Below are 22371 nucleotides of genomic sequence, written 5' to 3'. Positions count from 1 at the left end.
ATAAACGTGCTGCAAATAGTTACGTCGCAGCAAAGTTCTCCTTCAATGCCACAGAGGATTAAGCTTTATTGAACTTTTGGCCAAATTCCACGCAGTTACTTAAGTACTTTACGACTCCGAAGTCCGACTACATCGACCATCTAGGATTCTAGGACATATACGCTTAAATTTACAATTCTACAGTACATATGTCATTTATTCAACGGAATTCTTATTCTTCGAGAAACTTCGAGGTTTTACAAACTTTATCTTGCTGCAAAAAGATGTACGAAGGCCAGTTAACGGTTCCTGGACCCAATCAGCCCAGGCTGTTGTTTATGCAGTGTGTGTTAATAAATAAACGGTCCCTGCCCGGGCCGCGCCCCGCGCCCGGGGCTGCAGTCTGATTAAATTTGTCCGCTCCGTTTCGCATTTTATTTTATTACTGTTGTAGGGTGGTTGTTATTTCGTGAAGTTTTTATTTTTCGCGGGGCCGGCTAATTGTGTTATTTGTTTTTTTTTTGTTGGTGTTTTGAGCCAAGTTAGGTTTAAACGTATTTAGGAAAATCCCTTAACACATTCAGTGCCACCGCGAGCTACACGCTACGTGCGTAGCCGATAACACGGGAAAAACGGTATGTAGCGAAAAGCGCCTACGAACAGGTAACTCTCCCAGCGAGTCGCTGCTGGTACTGAATGTGTTAATATTTGGTAGGTAACTATCGTGCTAAGAGAAAGGGACTAGGAGCCAGTTGCAGCAACCACAATTGATGGTCTGATCAACGGTAATAAAGGATCGGTCTTTAGGAAGCTTTATTAGGAAAGTTCAGCATACAAGTATTGTAATCTTCCCAACTTCAAGCATTCCCGAACTCAAGAGATCCGGCCTCTCACCGACGCGAACCTTTCTTAGCTGCCCTAAAATTATGTTGACGATACTTCTTCTTCTTCTTCTCGTGTCGATGGTTTCAGACTGTGCGGGACCAGAAGGTAGCGACACTTATCGCCCTGTCTGTCGCATCACGGAGGTCCTGCTCAGAGCAGGCATGCGGGCACGCTGGACAGGATATCATGTGCTCCATCGTTTGTGGGGCCGTCCCACATGGGCATTGGGTATCTGAGCCGCTTAGAGCGCCCCACTTCAGCATGTTCTCTTTGCTGCGGCCGACCCGGGAGCGAAATCTGTTCAAGGCTTTCCAGATCGGCCACGGCTGCCTATGCCCAGCGGGAAGCGTTTCAGCGGGGCGAACGTAGTCGTCAGGGGGGGCGCGGGTACTTTCCCATTGGGCTAGTCGATTCTGGGACGGCGGAATCCGGATGGCTGCAGTACACCGCATAAAGCTCCTACGGCTCTTCAGACGAGACGGTGGTACCTTGTGGCCGTGGAGAGGATGCCTTGGGTCTTGTTCCTGCTTCATTTTTTCGACGCTACACGCCACTTCTCTGCGGGTTTCCGGGGGCGCAATTCCTGCCAGAGGGTATAGCTTATTAAGCGGAGTCGGTTTAAGGCATCCGGTGATTATGCGGCAGGTGTCATTAAGCGCCGAGGTAACTTGTCCTGCGTGGGTGGAGCGGTGCCACACCGGGCACGCGTATTCGCCAGCTGTATAGCAAAGAGCCAGACCAGTAGTGCGAAGGGTGTGCGCAGACGCGCCCCAGTGGGTTGAAGTGAGTTTCCGCAGCAGACAGTTTCGCGAACTAACCTTCTGACGTGTTTTTACACAGTGGCTCTTAAAGGACAGCGTTCTGTCTAGCGTTATTCCGAGGTACTTTGGGCATGGGCAGTGTTCGATAGCGACTCCGTTCCAGGCAACATTAAGCTGCCTATTTGCTTCCCGGTTTCGTAGGTGGAATACGCACGACTGAGTTTTTAGGGGGTTTGCTTTCAGGCAGTTCATCTCATAGTACCTCGTTAGGCCCTTTAGAGCCGCTGACAGTGACTTTTCTGTACCCTCGAAGCGGTCACTTTGAGCCGCGAGTGCCAGGTCATCTGCGTATGCGAATCGCTGGGTTTCCTGCTGGGCTGGTTGATCATTGGTGTATATGTTAAATAGCATCGGGGCGAGAACACTACCCTTCGTTGACGTTGACGATACTAAAAATTGGTGATAACAGAAAAGAAAAAGAAAAATTGCTTAGAAATAAGAGGCACCCTAGTGTGCACGTGTTGTCTTTTACGTGTCACGTCACTACAACGTTAGGACATGCGGTACGGACAGCAGCGCACCGTAACTAAATTTAATTACCTACTCCAAACCTGCACCTACATCTTACTGCATGAAAATAAGGTGTATTATTGAACGCATTTTTGAATGTACTCGTAATGGATATGTTTAGGTATACCTGGACAGTGTACCCTATTGCATGAAAATAAGGTGCATTATTCAATAACAATTGTAAGTTAGTGAGATGGATATGTTTGGGCAGTGAGGCTTCCGGCTCGCCGAGCTCACATTAAGCACATAGCGGCTGTTTTCGGCTTAAACTGCCCGTTTCCGTAGCTCTATGGATTTCCATATTGTAAATGTAAATTGGCTGCAGCTCTCGTGTTGTGAGGACGTTCACCAGGCTGCGAAGAGTCAACGACGCTTGAATACTTATCAAATCTTTTCCAACAATACCTTGAACGAAATGATATTTTAACATATCTAATACCTTTAAACGAGCAATTCTTGTATATTTATTTATTTATATGTAGAAAGAAAGAAAGAAAGAAAATACATTTATTTACGTCAAACAGAATTCAGTTAAATACATAGGTAGTATAAAATATAAGAGATAGACGTTAAATATATATGTAGGTATATATATTTCGGGGATCTCGGGAACGGCTCTAACGATTTCGATGAAATTTGCTATATGGGGGTTTTTGGGGGCGAAAAATCGATCTAGCTAGGTTTTATCTCTGGGAAAACGCGCATTTATGAGTTTTTAAATGTTTTCCGAGCAATGCTCGGTTTCCCAGATATTTTATTATTTTAACTGTGTATGTAATTTTTCAATATCGCCGCTATACTTACTCAACCTCGTATCTGCAATACTCATTTGATGACAAAAACACCCGAATTATTTAGTATTCCGAATGAAAGAAAAGCGACATTTCCATCAAATGATTATTGCAGATATGAGGTTGAGTAAGTATCGCGACGATATGGATCATTTGTTATCTGCAATAAATGAATTAAATTTTCACATATATTGCTGGAATCCATATGAAAAAGTGTGCAATTAAAATGCCACCGCACCGTCACACACCACGCTTTCCTCGCTCCTCTTAACCAGACATTAAATTTATGACCCAGGTTAAGGGCTCATTTAGACGATGCGAGAACTCGCATGCGAGTTTCATTACATTGCGGGTTTTGATCGGTCGGTTGAATTGGACGTAACCAACAATCCGCAATGTACCTAACTAAAATCGCATACGAGTTCGCGCGCCATCTAAATCAGCCCTAAGGTTAACATCACTGATTTGTTGAAAGGAAAATCTAAGTCAAATGAAGATATTATGCCCACTCAGCCGACGAATCAACCCTTGTCATTGCGTATTAATGTCAAATTAAAGTCGCCGCCAGTTAAGACTGTAAATCCTTCCCTCCTCATCTTAACGCTTTTCCGTTTCCGGTAGAATCATAAAACGCTTTTTACATCCGAATTTACTCTCAAAAGAGGAAAATAGGTCAGGTGCTTAATCCGAACACCTGTAAATTCAGTACGGACATTTAATAGCCCTGAAGTTGTAGGTGTAAATCGAAATGTATACCTTCGTTGCCATGATAATAAAATCGGGATGCCTTTTAGGTTGTCAAATAACCTTTATAAACCATATTTAATAAAATGCTACCAGTCCATTATGTGGTCTTCATTAGAAGTTCCACTTCACTAAATGGTGTTTTCCGAGAGTAAATGCACGATTTACTCCAAATCACTATAATTCAGTGTGCTAGAAATAATCGAAGATTCTTTTGAGTTCTCCATGATCCCATTATCGGATCCTGTACGGATATGATGGTCGTTCTTGTCTACGTGACAGCGTGATAAAACGGTGTCCGTCACTTTCTTTCCCACGGTGTTAAACAGTGACAGTTATTTTATCACGTGGATAAAGATGGATAAAGCTATCCATAATAGGCTGGCTGATCGAATGCCAAATGGATCCATTGTAATGTACAGAAGTATCTTTTTCGGACAAAAAAAACAAACAAATTAGAGAAAAATCTATTTCCTATATCGTTTCAAGGCAAATGCTGTCGAGAAAACGCGGAAGTTAAACATCTAAAAAAAATCCCGACAACTTCAGAAGTTCATCTTCCTTGTCAAGAGCACAACACTGTTGTGCTCTTGATCCTCACTTGTGACTTACTCTTGACATATTTACCTAGTGTCCGCTATGATTCCATAGCTATAAATATGCCGTAAGCCAAGCAGCCTAGGTCGTACGCGGTTAACCGCACGTGCGAGGCCTAATCTGAAACCCTACAGTGTAGTCAATAATGGGCCTCGAAAGATTTATTTCTTGTGTATCTGCGTATTATTATTATGCGTCAGATTTTATCTGTACGACTACCTAAATCAAAATTATAGGACATTCTTACACAGTTTTACTAAGTCCCACAGTAAGCTTAAAGAAGGCTTGTGTTGTGGGTACTCAGACAACGATATCTATAATGTACAAATACATAGAAAACACCCAAGACTTAGAAACAAATAAAAGTCCTTATACCGGGATACGAACCCGCGGCTTCACAGGCAGGGTCACTATCTCACTATCCACTAGGCCAGACCAGTCGTCAAACCTAAACCTAATTAACCGACTAGGTACCTAAAGTTTAAAAAAGTGAAACAAAGTGGCATATGAAAAATAAATGTCATATACTAAGAAAAATTGACCCAGGCCTCCATCAGTGACCCAGGCTGGAATCGAACCAGCGTCCTCTGCTATCGCGGCAGGTGGATGTTGCCATTTGGCCACCGGGCCACAGCGGCATAGATCGAATTTTTCCAAGTATATGCACTTCTTACTGAAGGCTTATGGCGCCCCCTTGGCCACCCCTAAGATAGAACAGTATAGTTCGACCTTCTAACTGGATCATCTCAGGTGATATCGATTTAGCGAGAGAGATGGCGTCAATACGTATTAGAACAAATCAAATTATTCATGGAAACCTTCGTAAGAAAAAAATAATTGTAACTTTAGATGCCACTTTAGAGATCCCGATACTCTTTCAAAATTCTGTCACAGAAAATCTCTATTGCAGGAACCCCACTATGGCTGCTGGTGCACGTGGCGCCGATCCGCAACGAGCGCGAGCTGGTGGTGCTGTTCCTGCTCACCTTCCGGGACATCACGGCCCTCAAGCAGCCCATCGACCAGGACGACCCCAAGGGAGGTACGGCTCACTGTAGGCACTACGGTTGCGTAGCAACGACGAGGGCTGTTCCTGATCAGTGATCACCTTCCGGGACATCACGGCCCTCAAGCAGCCCATCGACCAGGACGACCCCAAGGGAGGTACGGCTCACTGTAGGCACTACGGTTGCGTAGCAACGACGAGGGCTGTTCCTGATCAGTGATCACCTTCCGGGACATCACGGCCCTCAAGCAGCCCATCGACCAGGACGACCCCAAGGGAGGTACGGCTCACTGTAGGCACTACGGTTGCGTAGCAACGACGAGGGCTGTTCCTGATCAGTGATCACCTTCCGGGACATCACGGCCCTCAAGCAGCCCATCGACCAGGACGACCCCAAGGGAGGTACGGCTCACTGTAGGCACTACGGTTGCGTAGCAACGACGAGGGCTGTTCCTGATCAGTGATCACCTTCCGGGACATCACGGCCCTCAAGCAGCCCATCGACCAGGACGACCCCAAGGGAGGTACGGCTCACTGTAGGCACTACGGTTGCGTAGCAACGACGAGGGCTGTTCCTGATCAGTGATCACCTTCCGGGACATCACGGCCCTCAAGCAGCCCATCGACCAGGACGACCCCAAGGGAGGTACGGCTCACTGTAGGCACTACGGTTGCGTAGCAACGACGAGGGCTGTTCCTGATCAGTGATCACCTTCCGGGACATCACGGCCCTCAAGCAGCCCATCGACCAGGACGACCCCAAGGGAGGTACGGCTCACTGTAGGCACTACGGTTGCGTAGCAACGACGAGGGCTGTTCCTGATCAGTGATCACCTTCCGGGACATCACGGCCCTCAAGCAGCCCATCGACCAGGACGACCCCAAGGGAGGTACGGCTCACTGTAGGCACTACGGTTGCGTAGCAACGACGAGGGCTGTTCCTGATCAGTGATCACCTTCCGGGACATCACGGCCCTCAAGCAGCCCATCGACCAGGACGACCCCAAGGGAGGTACGGCTCACTGTAGGCACTACGGTTGCGTAGCAACGACGAGGGCTGTTCCTGATCAGTGATCACCTTCCGGGACATCACGGCCCTCAAGCAGCCCATCGACCAGGACGACCCCAAGGGAGGTACGGCTCACTGTAGGCACTACGGTTGCGTAGCAACGACGAGGGCTGTTCCTGATCAGTGATCACCTTCCGGGACATCACGGCCCTCAAGCAGCCCATCGACCAGGACGACCCCAAGGGAGGTACGGCTCACTGTTGGCACTACGGTTGCGTAGCAACGACGAGGGCTGTTCCTGATCAGTGATCACCTTCCGGGACATCACGGCCCTCAAGCAGCCCATCGACCAGGACGACCCCAAGGGAGGTACGGCTCACTGTAGGCACTACGGTTGTGTAGCAACGACGAGGGCTGTTCCTGATCAGTGATCACCTTCCGGGACATCACGGCCCTCAAGCAGCCCATCGACCAGGACGACCCCAAGGGAGGTACGGCTCACTGTAGGCACTACGGTTGCGTAGCAACGACGAGGGCTGTTCCTGATCAGTGATCACCTTCCGGGACATCACGGCCCTCAAGCAGCCCATCGACCAGGACGACCCCAAGGGAGGTACGGCTCACTGTAGGCACTACGGTTGTGTAGCAACGACGAGGGCTGTTCCTGATCAGTGATCACCTTCCGGGACATCACGGCCCTCAAGCAGCCCATCGACCAGGACGACCCCAAGGGAGGTACGGCTCACTGTAGGCACTACGGTTGCGTAGCAACGACGAGGGCTGTTCCTGATCACCTTTCGCGACGTCACTGCCCTCAAGCCTCAAGCAGCCCATCGACCAGGACCTCAAGGGAGGTACGGCTCACTGTAGGCACTACGGTTGCGTAGCAACGACGAGGGCTGTTCCTGATCACCTTTCGCGACATCACGGACCATCGACCAGGACCTCAAGGGAAGTACGGCTCACTGTAGGCACTACGGCTGTGTGACGAGGGCTGGTACTGGATCACCTACCGCGACATCACGGCCCTCGAGCAGCCCATCGACCAGGACCTCAAGGGAGGTACGGCTCACTGTAGGCACTACGGCTGTGCAACGAGGGCTGTTCCTGATCACCTTTCGCGACATTACGGCCCTCAAGCAGCCCGTCGACCAGGACGACACGACCTCAAGGGAGGTACGACTCACTGTAGGCACTGCGGCTGTGCAGCAATGACGAGGGCTGTTCCTGATCACCTTCCTCAAGTACAAGCACGGCCCCCAAGCAACCCACCGACTAGGTCGACCTTTCTCCTAGGTTTTAAGCTCCAAATAGATTTGATTAAAAAAAATAAAGGATACTTCCTCATTTGTTGTAAGGCGGTTCTAATGGTTCAAAGCACCCAAGGATCTTAGCTAAAAGTGTCTATTAGTGTATCTGATGTAGGTATGTTCAGATTCAATGGCTTCAAAAAACCCAAGCATCTTGGCTGAAAGGTACGGTTGAGTTTACAAACATTTTTAAAAGCCAATATTCCAAAAAAAAAAAAACACGACCTTATTATGTCTTAGATGCGTGTTAATATAGTTTAGGTATGTTATTGGCTCGTGAAGATGTTTGTAAACCTAACTGTACCTACTAATAATTTAAAGTGTCTGATGCGGAACACCATGCAACTCAGTTGAAAGGTACTGCGTGACGTGTGTTACAGCGGGGCTGTCAAAATTCGCGAAGCTGGCGCGCTCCGTGACGCGCTCGCGCTCCGTGCTGGTGTCAGCGCTGCCGGCCCTCAAGGAGCCGCAGCGGCAGAGCCACCTCGCGCATGTCAGTACACAACCCCACCATGTACGAGCACGCTATCTTACTTCTTCTATACTGTATCTGTATTCTAGCTTCACTAGGCCTGGCGACCTGCGGCCGCACGAGTAGTGAGTACACCATCCAATTTTCAAAGCCGGTGTATGTAAATAAAAACACAGTTACAACATGTGTTACTGATTGAACATTTCCATTAACAATCAATGTCCGCTAAATGCAGGCATTACATTGATTTGCTAAACCTTTCACGCTTAAATCTTCTGCTCGGTCAACTTCATTTCACATAAAGATTCATCTTGATACGCCATCAATGTTTCAGTATCTCTAATACTTTGAAAATTGGATAATCCGCCCGAGCTGACCGATGGAATTGTAAATACATATTGATAAAAAATTGACACGGCCGCTGCTGCTACTTAATGACGCCATCATTCTTCAGACTTCATGTCACGTATGTTACAGTATTTTTTATATGCTTCCATCTTTCATGTCTGTCAGCACGAAATATTACAATTTGTTGGAATATTGTGCGCGGCTCGTGGCGGGCACCCGCCGCGGAGCCGAGCATGAGTCGCTGGAGCGTGGTTGTTGCAGGTGATGTCGCTGTCCGGCGACGTGCTGCCGCAGTACCGGCAGGAGGCGCCCAAGACCCCTCCGCACATCCTGCTGCACTACTGCGCCTTCAAGGCCATCTGGGACTGGATCATCCTCTGCCTCACCTTCTACACGGCAATCATGGTCCCCTACAACGTAGCCTTCAAGAACAAAACCTCCGAAGATGTCTCCTTGTTGGTTATCGACTCCATCGTCGACGTCGTCTTCTTCATCGACATCGTGCTCAACTTCCATACGACGTTCGTCGGCCCCGGCGGAGAGGTCGTCAGCGACCCCAAGGTCATCCGCAAGAACTACTTCAAGTCGTGGTTCCTCATCGACCTGCTGTCGTGCCTGCCGTACGACGTATTCAACGCGTTCGACCACGACGAGGACGTGAGTGTGCGCCGGTGTGTCGGTGTCGTGCGTGTGTGCATGCTCGGTGTTGTAGCGTACGGAACAGGTATACAAGGCGATGTGTGTGTGTGCAGGGCATCGGCAGCCTGTTCTCGGCGCTGAAGGTGGTGCGGCTGCTGCGGCTCGGGCGCGTGGTGCGCAAGCTGGACCGCTACCTGGAGTACGGCGCGGCCATGCTGATCCTGCTGCTGTGTTTCTACATGCTGGTGGCGCACTGGCTGGCGTGCGTGTGGTACAGCATCGGGCGCTCGGATGCCGACTCGGGCCTGCAGTACTCGTGGTTGTGGAAGCTGGCCAACGTGACGCAAACGCCGTACTCCTACGTGTGGTCCAACGAGTCGGACGGGCCCGAGCTGGTGAACGGGCCCTCGCGCAAGACCATGTACGTGACGGCGCTCTACTTCACCATGACCTGCATGACCTCCGTGGGCTTCGGCAACGTCGCCGCCGAGACCGATAACGAGAAGATCTTCACCATCTGCATGATGATTGTAGCAGGTGCCGGACTCTTCTGTTATTAGCCGGAGCACTGTCCCGTTCCCCGCGCGACCCCCGCGCAGCTCACCCTGCGGCGGGCGCCGCGCCCTTCCCGCCCCTCCCCTTCCGCCTTCACCGCCACTCCGTCTTACATTGAGCCGGACCAAGTTACTTACTGACTCTAAACGGACTTTGCAATTAAAATGTGGAAGTGTCATTATGAAAGTCAAATTTCTATAAAAATATGACGTTTATTATGGTACTTCCGCACTTTATTCTGTCTAAATACCTAAGTCGGTACAGAGGTAGCTTAACCGGACTCTATATAAACATTTCAATAATTTACTCAATTAATCACTTACCTATCTGTTTTTTGTGTTTCCGTATGATTTGTTTGTCGATATGCTAGCCGTTTTGTTTGTTTTCCAGTCGCACAGTGTGTGTGGTGTGTCGAGCACCGCTAGCAGCCGCGTCGCTCGGTGTACGTATTTCATTTCATTTGTGTTGATTTAATGTCGTCGCGTCGTTTGTTTGTTGAGTTGTCCCCGCGTGCCGTCCCCTCCCGTCCTTGTGCAGGCCCACGAAGCGTCTAACGCGTCACCTGTGTGGTCGGAGCGCCCGTGTGCCCTCGCCGCGCCCGCTCGAGCCGAGCCGGATCTGAACTAAGTATACCGGCCGACCCCCGTCGCCTCCATCGCCCTTCGCTGATACTCGACTAAACGGAGGAGGGCGAAACATTAACATTATCTAAATTAAACTGCATGCATTAGTTCTCGTAGCAAATGTTCATGCTTGTCGTTGTCTGTTTGATCGATGTAAGAGGACGGCGATGGCGAGCGACTCTAGGACCACCGGGGCACGGTCGGCTAGGCGGGCGCGGCGGCGGCGCGGCAGCGGACGCGAGGTAACGCGTCGGTCGCGCGACAAGCGAGAGAGCAGGCACTGAGCCGAGGTGTCCGCAGCGCTGCTGTACGCGACCATCTTCGGGCACGTCACCACCATCATCCAGCAGATGACGTCGGCGACGGCCAAATACCACGACATGCTCAACAACGTGCGCGAGTTCATGAAGCTGCACGAGGTGCCGAAGGCGCTCAGCGAGCGCGTCATGGACTACGTGGTCTCCACTTGGGCCATGACTAAAGGGCTGGACACGGATAAGGTGAGCCGAGTTCCGATCTATAAATGATTTAACTTTAAATACCTGGCTGAGGCTAAATAAAAGGGTTGGGGCGGGGCTGTCCGAATCGGCAGGTGCTGAACTACTGCCCGAAGGACATGAAGGCTGATATCTGCGTGCACCTGAACCGGAAGGTGTTCAACGAGCACCCGGCCTTCCGGCTGGCGAGCGACGGCTGCCTGCGGGCGCTGGCCATGCACTTCCACATGTCGCACTCTGCGCCCGGGGACCTGCTGTACCACACCGGCGAGTCCATAGACTCGCTGTGCTTCATTGTGACGGGCAGCCTCGAGGTCATACAGGATGATGAGGTCGTGGCTATACTAGGTGAGTGCAAACAACTAGATTTTGCGATTAGCTGATCAAACCCCATTGGTTGACCATTCAAGAACAAAAACGTCTCTTTCATTTAATCGTACGTTTGGCACGATTAACTATGAAATGAAATAGTACTTGCAAGTAAAAGTAGAACATTCAAACATAGTAAAGTGCAAAAGTTTTGTAGATATACTTGGTCAACCAAATCTTGTCAGTAAAAAAAGGCGCGAAATTCAAATTTTCTATAGGACGATATCCCTTCGCGCATACATTTTTCAAATTTGCCACCTTTTTCTATTGACAAGATTTGGTTGACCATCTATACTTATTTCTTAACAATCATTCCAAACACAGGTTCCATACAACCCATACAGGTGTAGTTATTCCCACCTGTTACACCATTTTGCTACTATTGGATAACAGGTGGGACTTTTCCCATCGGTTATAAGTACTACCAGTGTTACTACCAAAGGAAATATTAATAAGGTTTAGTAACCTTGTGGTGATAGTAGTCTAATACCACGTGTTGGATTCATGGGAATACAAATCCCAGCTGTTACCACTCAAGTGAATTGTGAACTGCTTCCATTACATTATTTATTTATTTTGCAATCCTATGCTGGTTCTTTTTACTTTAGGTATGTAGATTAGGTAGACAGACTAGGTACCTAAATCTCTCTTTAACCACAGTATAATAAAGAGTACTAGCATACAGTATGGACGCTCCCTGCCTCCCGTTGAAAGTGCCGCCCACCCGCTGAGACCCGCTCTCGGTTACCTCACAGTTACCCTACAATCCTCACTCACACAAGCATGGTACGCGTTCACCTACACGAGCTTAGGCTGTGTGCGTAGGAACGCGTTTGTCTCATACATTTGATCGCCAGTGTCCGAGGTGTGCTTTAACCCTCCAACTGTCGTCAGGCAAGGGCGACGTGTTCGGCGACTCGTTTTGGAAGGACAGCGCAGTGGGCCAGTCAGCGGCCAATGTCCGTGCGCTGACGTACTGTGACCTGCACACCATCAAGCGCGACCGGCTGCTGGAGGTGCTGGACTTCTACCAGGCCTTCGCGAACAGCTTCGCGAGGAACCTCACGCTGACTTACAATCTGAGACATCGACTTATTTTCCGCAAGGTGAGGCTTTTGCGTCGACTTCTTCGATGATTAACAATTAATATCGATATTAATTGTCCTCAAAAGATAGCTAATCACTTCAATGATTTTTTTGCAGATATAAGTGAGCAATCTCATTACAATGGCACTACGAGTCGGCCTGGTGCAGTCTCACCTGTTAACTCATTGTACTTACTTCCAGCAACTGAGCCAGAAATACTTAAAATTATACGTAATATGCCGAATAAATACAGTTGTGGGTCAGATGAACTGCCCCCTATACTAATTAAAACTTGCGCAGATGAACTAACCCCACCAATAACTAAATTAATCAACCAATCCTTCCGTGAATGTTGTTTCCCAGAAAAATTGAAAATAGCGAAAATTAGACCCCTTATAAAGAAAAACGGTAAAAAAGATGATCCTAATCAGTACAGACCCATAGCTTTGCTCCCTATAATATCAAAAATTTTTGAAAAATGTATAACCAATCGTATAACCAATCGTATTTATAACTACTTAGAAAAATATAAACTCTTAGACAAAAACCAGTTTGGATTTCAGAAAAATAATTCAACCACTCTTGCAGTATACACTTACATACAATATAGGAATCCGTGGCCCAGTTCATGCTTGGCTAAAATCATATTTACAGGACAGAAAACAATATGTACAAATAGATCATTACAATAACCAACTTCATCAGATGCAGACATTTAAATCTACTCTCCGAACCATAAACAATTCCATTCCTCAAGGTAGCGTACTCGGTTGCGTACTTTTTTTAATTTATATAAATGACCTACCAAAAATAACAGAACACACATGCATTATGTTCGCTGACGATGTATCCCTCCTGTTTAAATGCCCTACAAGCGAAGACGCTAATACTCTCATCACCGAAACATATAGAACAATAGGCGATTGGTTGCAAGACCACAATCTGGAAATTAATAATAAGAAAACGAAAGCCATCCAATTCAGACCCCATCAAAAACAGCCCATAGATATAAGTTCAACATCCGGAAAACTAAATGTAGAAGAAGTATCAGACTTTACATTATTAGGCTTCACAATTGATACTCATTTGGATTGGAAACGACATGTTGCGCGAATTAAGAACAGATTATCTTCCTTTGTGTTTGCCTTATATAATCTAAAAGTAAATACCGATGAGCAATGTGCTCTGTCAGCCTATTACGCGTATGCTCACTCATTATTAAGTTATGGCGTTCTACTTTGGGGACACAGCGTTGATGCACATGACGCATTTATTATGCAAAAAAAGTGTATACGCATCATAGTTAACATCAAAATACCCTCTAGCTGTAAACCACATTTCATTCGACTCCGTGTATTAACCTTCCCTTCATTATATATATTAGAAACAGCCAAATTTGTACGTAAAAATATTAACCTCTATGAATCCAATACAAATCCTCGCCGAAATCATGATTTAGCCTTACCGGAACCCAAAATAGAGATGTTTAAAAAAAGTCCATACTACAGGTCTATCCATATATATAATAGCATTCCCAGACAAATTAAATCAGAAGAAAATTATAATACATTTGTTAATAAATTAAAACAACTACTTATAAATAAAGCCTACTATTCAATAGCCGAATTTTTGGAGGAATAACAATGTTATGTCCATACTTTCACAATTTACATGGTCTATTTTTCATAATCTTGCAAATATATCTAAGACCTAATTAGAGTAATTGTTGGTTTATGTAATGCAATTTTTTTTTTTTTTTTTTATAAACTACGACCATTTATTGTAATAAGACTTTAGTATAAGATTAAAACTAATTGCTATACCCTGTCCGGGTTCATGTTCACATATGTGTACCTTGTATACTTATAATGTTGTACATGATTGCAATGATTAAATGATTAAATGAACTTGCCTATCAGCTGTTGATAGTTGGGCTGTGAGACGACTGTCGGCATGTCATCACGTACACCGACCTACATACGATCAAGCGCTGAACTGACTTCTAAAAAATGAACTGGCTCTTATCTGTAAATCGTAGTTGGGGGTACCTAAGGAAATTTACCTACTCATTTGATAAGCCCCCGCCACCGTGCGAAAATCGACTCCACACTCGCGTTCACGGCTTCGCGCCGCGATTCACGCATATAGTCTGGAGGGGGCTATATATTTTAAGTGTCTTTTTAGGGTTCCGTACCTAAAGGGTAAAAACGGAACCCTATTACTAAGACTCCGCTGTCCGTCCGTCCGTCCGTCTGTCACCAGGCTGTATCTCACGAACCGTGATAGCTAGACAGTTGAAATTTTCACAGATGATGTATTTCTGTTGCCGCTGTAACAAAAAATACTAAAAACAGAATAAAATAAAGATTTAAGTGGGGCTCCCATACAACAAACGTGATTTTTGACCGAAGTTAAGCAACGTCGGGCGGGGTCAGTACTTGGATGGGTGACCGTTTTTTGCTTGTTTTGCTCTATTTTTTGTTGATGGTGCGGAACCCTCCGTGCGCGAGTCCGACTAGCACTTGGCCGGTTTTTTATAGGACTACTTTACTATTTATTATGTAAACCGGTCCATATCTGTAAGGTCTCATAAGCTTATTTTTATTGTACACTAGGTGGCAGACGTGCGTCGCGAGCGCGAGCTGATGGAGCGACGCAAACGCGAGCCCCAACTCGAGCAAGCACAGGACCACCTCGTGCGCAAGATATTCTCGCGCTTCCGTCGCGAGCGCAGCGTCGCCGCCGCGCCCGCGCCGCGGCCGTCACTCGCGCCGGCGCCGTCTAGTGACGCCGAGCGCGGCGAGCCGGCGACCGCGCCGACGACGGCGCCGGCGCCCGCCGCCGCGGCCGCTCGAGGCAAATGGGGCCGCCTACTCGCTGGCGGCTCTTTAGATGCGGGCGACGCGCCGCGCGCCGCTTTCACGCGCAGCCTTAGCGCGCGCGACCGGCCTTCGCTCGCCGCGGCCGTCGCTCCTACCCCGGCGACGACAACTGTCGCCACCACGACTGCTCCCGTTACTACCCTATCCTTTAAAGTGAGTATTGGAGCAATACTTTAGTTTAGACAAATTAGATCGTTATTAAATTATACAACGGGACTTAATCGCGTATCTAAGTTTTAAGATTTACCTCCGACGTTTCGAGGACGGCGTTGTCCCCGTGGTCTCGGAGAAGACTGGCTTAAGTTGACATCAGCATCGTCTAACCGCGCGAGTTTTTCGAACTACTCGCACTTGGTCTTGTTTATCCGCTTGAACGTTTTGCGCACTAGGGATGTCACTCTGTCGACACACAACACTAACGATATTCGATTTATCGACTGTCGATATTCGTTTACGCTTACATTTACTAATGACTGGATTCCATGTGGATGAGATCTTGAAACCCTCGTCCCGATTGAAATTACTATGTTTTTTGATTTCAATGGCTTCCCATTTAAATCAATTAAATTTAATCAATTGGCAATTAGATCATGTCCTTACCTGCATATCTTATAAACATTTGTACAGGCGACGTTTGCAAAGGCGCGATCGGCGAGCGCCCTCAGTGCCTTAGGGGGCAGCGCCGGCGGCGGGCGGCAGGACACGATCGAGGAGGAGCTGGAGGAGCGCAAGCCCGCGCCGGCGCCCGCCCCCGCGCCCGCCCCTGCCCCCGCCCCCGCCCCCGCCCCCGCCCCCGCCCCCGCCCCTACGGCGGCGGCCACGGCGGCGGCGGCGTCGGCGCACGAGGCCGCGCTGGCGGAGTTGCGCCGCGATGTACGGACGGAGGTGCAACGGTTACAGCAGAAGGTAAAACTGTGTAAGGCCTGAGTGGACGCTCGAAGCGGAGCGTTCGGCGGGGCGTGCAGCGTGGCGTCGAGCTCCCAAGGGATTTGAGCAGCGTGCACTAAGGCCGCTACTATACGTTTGCAATTGTTTAACACGCACGCTGCACGCCCCGCCCCGCTGCACGCCCAACTCGAGCGTCCACTCAGGCCACACTTACTGACAAGCGGCGAAACCGCAAGGTCATAGGTCGTTTTTTTATTCACAATGGAATATGAACTACCATCTAACACAGTTTAAATCGGGACGCGATGACAATTTCTATAACATTGATTTACGTTTTTGGATGGATGCAGTTCCTCGACTCACCAGTCTCACCACCTACCCACACATGGTCCTTAAGCACTTTACCGCCCGAGATGCGATGACCGAGGAAATTTCCGCATGGCCCGCATTCTGTTACACGTACATATATATTGTTCGACTATCAATTGATGAATGTGGTATTTGCAGTTGGGTCGCGTAGAGGAGTTGCTGACGGCGTTAGCGACGCGGCTAGGCGCCGACGCCGGCGATGGCGACGAACCGCGCCCGCCGGCCGACACCGCCGCGAGGAAACGGAGGTCGAAGGTAACTCTACTGGCCTAATATTTTTTTCTTCTATAAATTTATATGGTATAGCTGGTCAAGCAAATCTTGTCAGTAAAAAAAGGCGCGAAATTCAAATTTTCTATGGGACGATATCCCTTCGCGCCTACAGTTTTCAAATTTGCCGCTTTTTTCTACTGACAAGATCTGCTTGACCAGCTATACCTACCTAAATTTAAACCCAGGGCTCCGCAGCTGTATCTGGGATACTACGATGAAATAGACTAATTATAGACATAACCGTTTTGTGTTGTGTAATTCCAGGCGCGGAGCAAGGGCGCAGCGCCAGCAGTCCCGACGCCGACGACGCCGGGCAGCCCGCCGGGCGCGGGCTCGGCGTCGGCGTCGGCGTCGGCGTCGGCGTCGGCGGCGACGACGGCGGCGGCGCGCCGGCGCGACTTCGTGTAGCGCGCCGCGGCGCCCGGCGCCGATGTCCGCCGGGCGCCCCGAGACCCTGAAACTCCTCTGTAAAATATCTCGTGATATGACTGTTAGTGCGTCGCGCGCCGATACGATATCAGACGTATCGGAGCAGAAAATGTATTTAATTATTCGCTTTTCACATTGCCCGATATCGATACGGCGACCATGACGGAGGTCTGGCGGTTAAAGGATATTTTGTTTGGGGCGCGTTATCACGGCGCGTCATCTTGAGTAGGTATAGTTGGTTGGTTGGCGGTTTAGTAGGTTATTCCCAACTTACCATCAAGTTTTTGCACTTTGGTGCAACTCATTCCCAGTGGTAACAGGGGAGACAAAAATCCCAATTTTTACCACTGATAACAGCTGGGAATAACCCGTAGATATAGTTGGTTGTAGTTAGTGCGTTTCACTTGTTTTAAAGTTAATCCGATAATATCGGAAGTTTGTAGAATTTTACGATTCGGTATGTCCAATACGGTATCGGATAATGTGAAAAGGCTCTTTAAGTTAGGAACTGTCCGCCCGCCGCGCGCCGTCGGGGCGGGCCTGGGCTTGAACCGCGGAATTCGAATTCCGAAATTACGATATCTACATTTATAGGTATCTCTCGAGTAATACTTTGATCGCTAAGCGCCGAAAGCAAATATGTCCTAGACACACATCACGCACTATACGAAAATTGATAAAATTTAATGTAAAGATTGGAATTTCGAATGTAAGGTGACAGCCGCTTTCGGAAAAATCAGTGCTTGTGCAATTTTTGAGATAACAGAGACTAGGTTGCCAATAGCGGAACCCGGGCTCCTTAGCATGCAACCGGGGAAGCAATAGGTAAGCTAAGGAGCAGTAAAACCAAAGACATTATGTTGATCCTTAGGTATTTGCCAAAATACCTACGGCAAAGTAAATTGAATAGGCTTTAGACATGTAAGGAATTGAGCAATAATAACTAAAAGTAATATCATAATATTAGTGTTTTATAAATACCTATTCAGTAAATATATTTGATGTATGTCGACTTCAAGTCAGTCAAACCCTTTTAGGCTAAGGTCTCCTATAAACGCCATCGGCCGCTTACAGCGTCTGCGTCATAATACTTACTATAGAGATGTATTGGTGTGGTCTCTTTCACACGTCGACGTTGGCGTCTTTTTTGGTCAGGAACGTTGACGCTAGCGTTAGACGCCGCGTATAGCATAAAATAGGAGACCTTAGCCTAATGAGTTCGAGAGAAATGGAGATATCGTATGTTCGGCCTTCGATATGGCGGTCTCGCTCTTGCATTAGTGCGGCGCCACCGCGCCTGCCGCTTGCCGCCTTAGTCGCCGGCTGATATTATAGTCTAGGATATTGTTGACATTCTAAGAGTTTGTATAAAGTTATTATAAGTGACGACTATTAGACACACGTTTTAAAAGCTCCCCACGTTTGTTTCCACCCTCTCTTTTATCTATAGTACACGACCGACCAAGACTTTTGTATTACGACGACATCATAATCTGTACGAGGCTACATTTTATACACGCTTGGAGAATATTTTATTGTTATGAATGAAAGAATTAAGTACTTAGAGATGTTTATATGTTAGCCGCGCCGGCCGCGGCCGCTCTTGCTGATCGACATTTCAACTTTTCAACAGTTATCTGTAGGTACCCAACGATCAATAGGTAAAAACGCATTTCACAAAACTGCAAACTAAAATTTTATGAGTAACTTTAATCGCCATTACCTACTGACAGTACTGACGACAATATTGGTAAAAAAAGGTATCTCTGCAATAGTAAATCCCCGGTGAAATCTTCAGTGTTGCCACTTTTTGTTTGGAAAACTGACCATATTTGTCTTTGGTATTAATTAAATAATGTGGATAAGGCAACTGTCAATTCGATTGTCTATGGTATCTCCGAATTCCCTACATTTCGTGTAGAATCTTGTAGCGCCATCTACAATTTGCTTTTACAGGCCTTCAATGGCAAGTTATTTAACATGGTGTCAACAACAAGAGTTGGCACGAAGTCCGGCGCGGTGTGTTAGTGGTCTTGTTAATGTTTGTAAAGTTTATCGCTACGCGCGTCCGCCGCCGGCCCCGGCCCGGTCGGTGACACATCTACACTAGGTCGAGTGTCGCATTCGATGTGTTAAAGCATGGCTACACTCTGTGTAAACGTGCCTTTCGATAGGGTTGCCAGATGATATACATGTATGATTCCCCAAAATTAGTATCACTCAAAATATTGTTGGGAGTATTTACCTAGTGATTTAACTTCTGAGACAAATATCTACTATATATTGTCCTGACGCGATATCACATTTTAATTTCGTCCAGATATTTTGTCCTCTCACGAGAGTATGAAACTCTCGTTCGGGTGTAGCGATTCGAGCGTTTAATTCGTCATCACTTGCAAGTCAATTAATCTTCGTTTTTTCTGCAAGATGTTGAAGAGGAAACGGTTTAAAAACCGAAATGTACCCGATCCGGGACCGGACCGGGCCGGCGCCGGCGCAAGGCGCGCGGCCCTCGGAGCGTGCGCTCCCCTATCAGAGACGACTAAATAATAGAGACTACCAATCCTCAACTGGAAATCGAGGTCATCTAGAAGAAATAGCTGTACTTAATATTTATAATTAAGATCTCACGAGAACGGCGCCATCTAGGTACTACACCTGATTCCACGGAGGACGGAGGGTATTAAACCTTCTAATGTAGGTACTTATTAAAATTACAAGTTATTACCGAAGGATCTATATAGGTAGCCATTCTAACTCTACTAAGCTGTCAATTAGTTCAATTACCCTACCTATCAGAATATTGGGTATTGGGTACTCCCATTATATAATCGCTACCCATCTTGCATATTAGCAACACTTCGTCATAGTCGGGGGTCATCATAGTAATTCATCTTGGGGAGCAAGTTTTCCTCGGTATCAAGTGTCTCCGACTATCTAAAACCACCTTAGTAACATCAACTTTGTGATTGAAAGATGGTTTTTATACGTTCAATTATCTACCTTATCGTTATAATAATAAAATCTATATTACAAGCATCGTACCATTAGGTGGTGTTAAAATATAGACTTTATTCCATTTGTGTTAAAGTACTTTTTCTTCGTCTTCCCGTTCTTCGATTGATCATAGGTGGTCTTTGACCTACGCTTGAATAACTTTTAGCAGTCTATATTATTTAGTCGTCAATGTCTCTATCATACATGACGTCACATTCCACAGACGAACCACTACGTTTCTCGCCTCGCTAAGCCACCGCTATTTATGATCTTTTTTATTAAAATATATCAAAATGATGAGAAACTAACAAATTGTTTCATTTCACTAGAATAAGAGATTAGTTCCCGATTCGCCAGATTCTTGTTTCGCCGGATTTACTTTAGAACGTGACAGGACGTCACAATCACAATCAGAGTATATGAGAATCGACCAAAAAAAGGATCCGGGGAACAAATGCTCTGGTTTCCTAGGATAGCGGTGCCGTCATATAGCGGCCGTCTCCATACAAATACTACGACATCCATATTTAGCCGTATTATTTAGTATGGAGACGGCCGCTATATGACGGCACCGCTATCCTAGGAAAACCGATCTTTAGCGAATAAGAGCCCTTTGAACACGGAGAAAAAAAAAGTCCAATCTAATCACAGTGTATTCAAAAGGGAATATTACGCGAAACTCTGCGTAGGAGGCGCCACTCCCATAATCGGGCACAATCTAAGGGTCTACCACAAACTAGAGAGTCTAAATTTTGTTATCTAACCTCTCTATCACTCTTGCATATTAGAGCGATAAAGAGGCCCACGGTGTTAATTTCTTAATCATTACGAACGTTGTTTACTGTATGTACATTTTGAACATCTCACTTCCTGCAGACAGTATCAAAAAACATTTATTTCTGGCCTCTTGCATTTAGCCTAGTCTATTACGGCTCGTAACATATTTTCAGCTTATTACAAAAGGATAAAAAAAAACAAGTATGCAGTTTAATCCTAACTTTAATATATACAAAAGGAAATACATTAGCAAGGAGTCCCCAGTACATAATGTTCATATAAACATGCGGGCGTCACATGGTACGCGGTAAAGTATACATAACACAAACTGCACTTAGCCTAGCGCGGCCTCGGCGTACAGGCCACGGTCTCTCAGACCGCTGCGGCCCGCGGTGGCGGTACCTTTGTAAAAACCAATTAAGCGATATTCACGTTCCGGTGTATAAGCGAGAAAGCGCTATGATGTCCTGCTCGCACACCGGAGTGGGGTGCGGATTCGCATTCAATGTGAAAACCGCCTAAACGTCGGTTTACGGCAAGAATATTAAACAAGAGTTGTAGAATAACTGAGGAGTCTTTTCAAAATGGCTTATTTCTCTATGAACATACAAAAATAAGCCCCTTTGAAAAGACACTCCTCAATTGTAGTGTCTAAGAAAAAATCGTGTATCCGATTTATAAGCCACCACATGCATACATCGCTATCGCTATCAACTTAAGGCGCCGAACTCAGTCTCGATTTTTCTTAGACTTAAAGACTCTCACAATCAAAACCTTTTTTCGTAGCGATTTCTGTGACCGTAACTAGATCAAAAGATTAGTTTTTTGAGTAGAATCGATAGTCACTTTGTATAGTGACCATTAAATGAACGGTCCGTCAACGCAGGCCGCGGCGGTCTGAAAGACGTTTTAAAACATACATTATTTCATAGTGAAAATATTGTGCTTCTTCCTTATCTAAGGCCGCTCGTTCTCGCCACCGTTTGTCGCTTTACGCGCTGGCCACGACATTGCGCGACTGGCTTCGGCTAAGGCGACAACCATGGGTTGGAGCGAGACACAGCAATCGGACCTTTCGTTCCCACCTATGTCGCCTTAGCCGAAGCCATTCGCGCAATGTAGTGGCCAGCGCGTTACGCCTCGGCCACAAAACGCACGCTAGACGCAGAACGTCATACATTTGTATCAAATTTTATAAGGCCGAGGGAATATAATTCCCACAATTATTTTGAACTTTATTTCAAAGAGATAGGGTTCCATTTAGCATAATTTCTTTCCGGGATTAACCAATGTATGTCAGTCGGTGTCAGCGTCGAGCGTGCGTTCCGTGGTTAGGCTTCGAATGGGTATACAGGGTGGAATAAACCAAGCGAGTATAACAAATACGATTAAAGATAAAAGTTTAAATGCAATAGGCACTGAGATTTAATCATTGTGACTGGGCCATCATTGATATTTTATTTTAGACCGTTACTTATAGGTATTATCTATTAAGACGATGGCATCAACTCCTAA

The 22371-nt window shown here is 46.9% G+C and overlaps 2 protein-coding genes across 4 annotated transcripts in view; one reads left to right on the top strand and one right to left on the bottom strand.

Annotated features, from left to right (window-relative positions):
• Nucleotides 1–17280, top strand: part of LOC134653521 (potassium voltage-gated channel protein eag) — a 30236-nt gene extending 12956 nt beyond the window's left edge. For 2 of the 3 annotated variants that reach the window (XM_063508894.1, XM_063508893.1), the window contains exons 5-15: nt 5238–5369; nt 8033–8166; nt 8734–9129; nt 9225–9648; nt 10590–10789; nt 10882–11134; nt 12050–12261; nt 14857–15276; nt 15751–16029; nt 16519–16635; nt 16918–17280. In XM_063508894.1, the coding sequence (XP_063364964.1) occupies nt 5238–5369; nt 8033–8166; nt 8734–9129; nt 9225–9648; nt 10590–10789; nt 10882–11134; nt 12050–12261; nt 14857–15276; nt 15751–16029; nt 16519–16635; nt 16918–17061 (2711 nt within the window). In that variant the 3' untranslated portion in view covers nt 17062–17280. The remainder of the gene's footprint in view (nt 1–5237; nt 5370–8032; nt 8167–8733; nt 9130–9224; nt 9649–10589; nt 10790–10881; nt 11135–12049; nt 12262–14856; nt 15277–15750; nt 16030–16518; nt 16636–16917) is intronic. The other variant, XM_063508895.1, reaches the window with a different exon arrangement.
• The window catches only part of LOC134653594 (large ribosomal subunit protein uL14m), a 313686-nt gene that overhangs the window by 202462 nt on the left and 88853 nt on the right, over nt 1–22371 (bottom strand). The gene's annotated exons all lie outside the window — the stretch shown is intronic.

This window comes from Cydia amplana, chromosome 13 (assembly GCF_948474715.1).
Source record: "Cydia amplana chromosome 13, ilCydAmpl1.1, whole genome shotgun sequence".
NCBI lineage: Eukaryota > Metazoa > Arthropoda > Insecta > Lepidoptera > Tortricidae > Cydia > Cydia amplana.
Note: the sequence above shows the minus strand (reverse complement) of the source record. Positions and strands in the feature narration are given on the sequence as shown.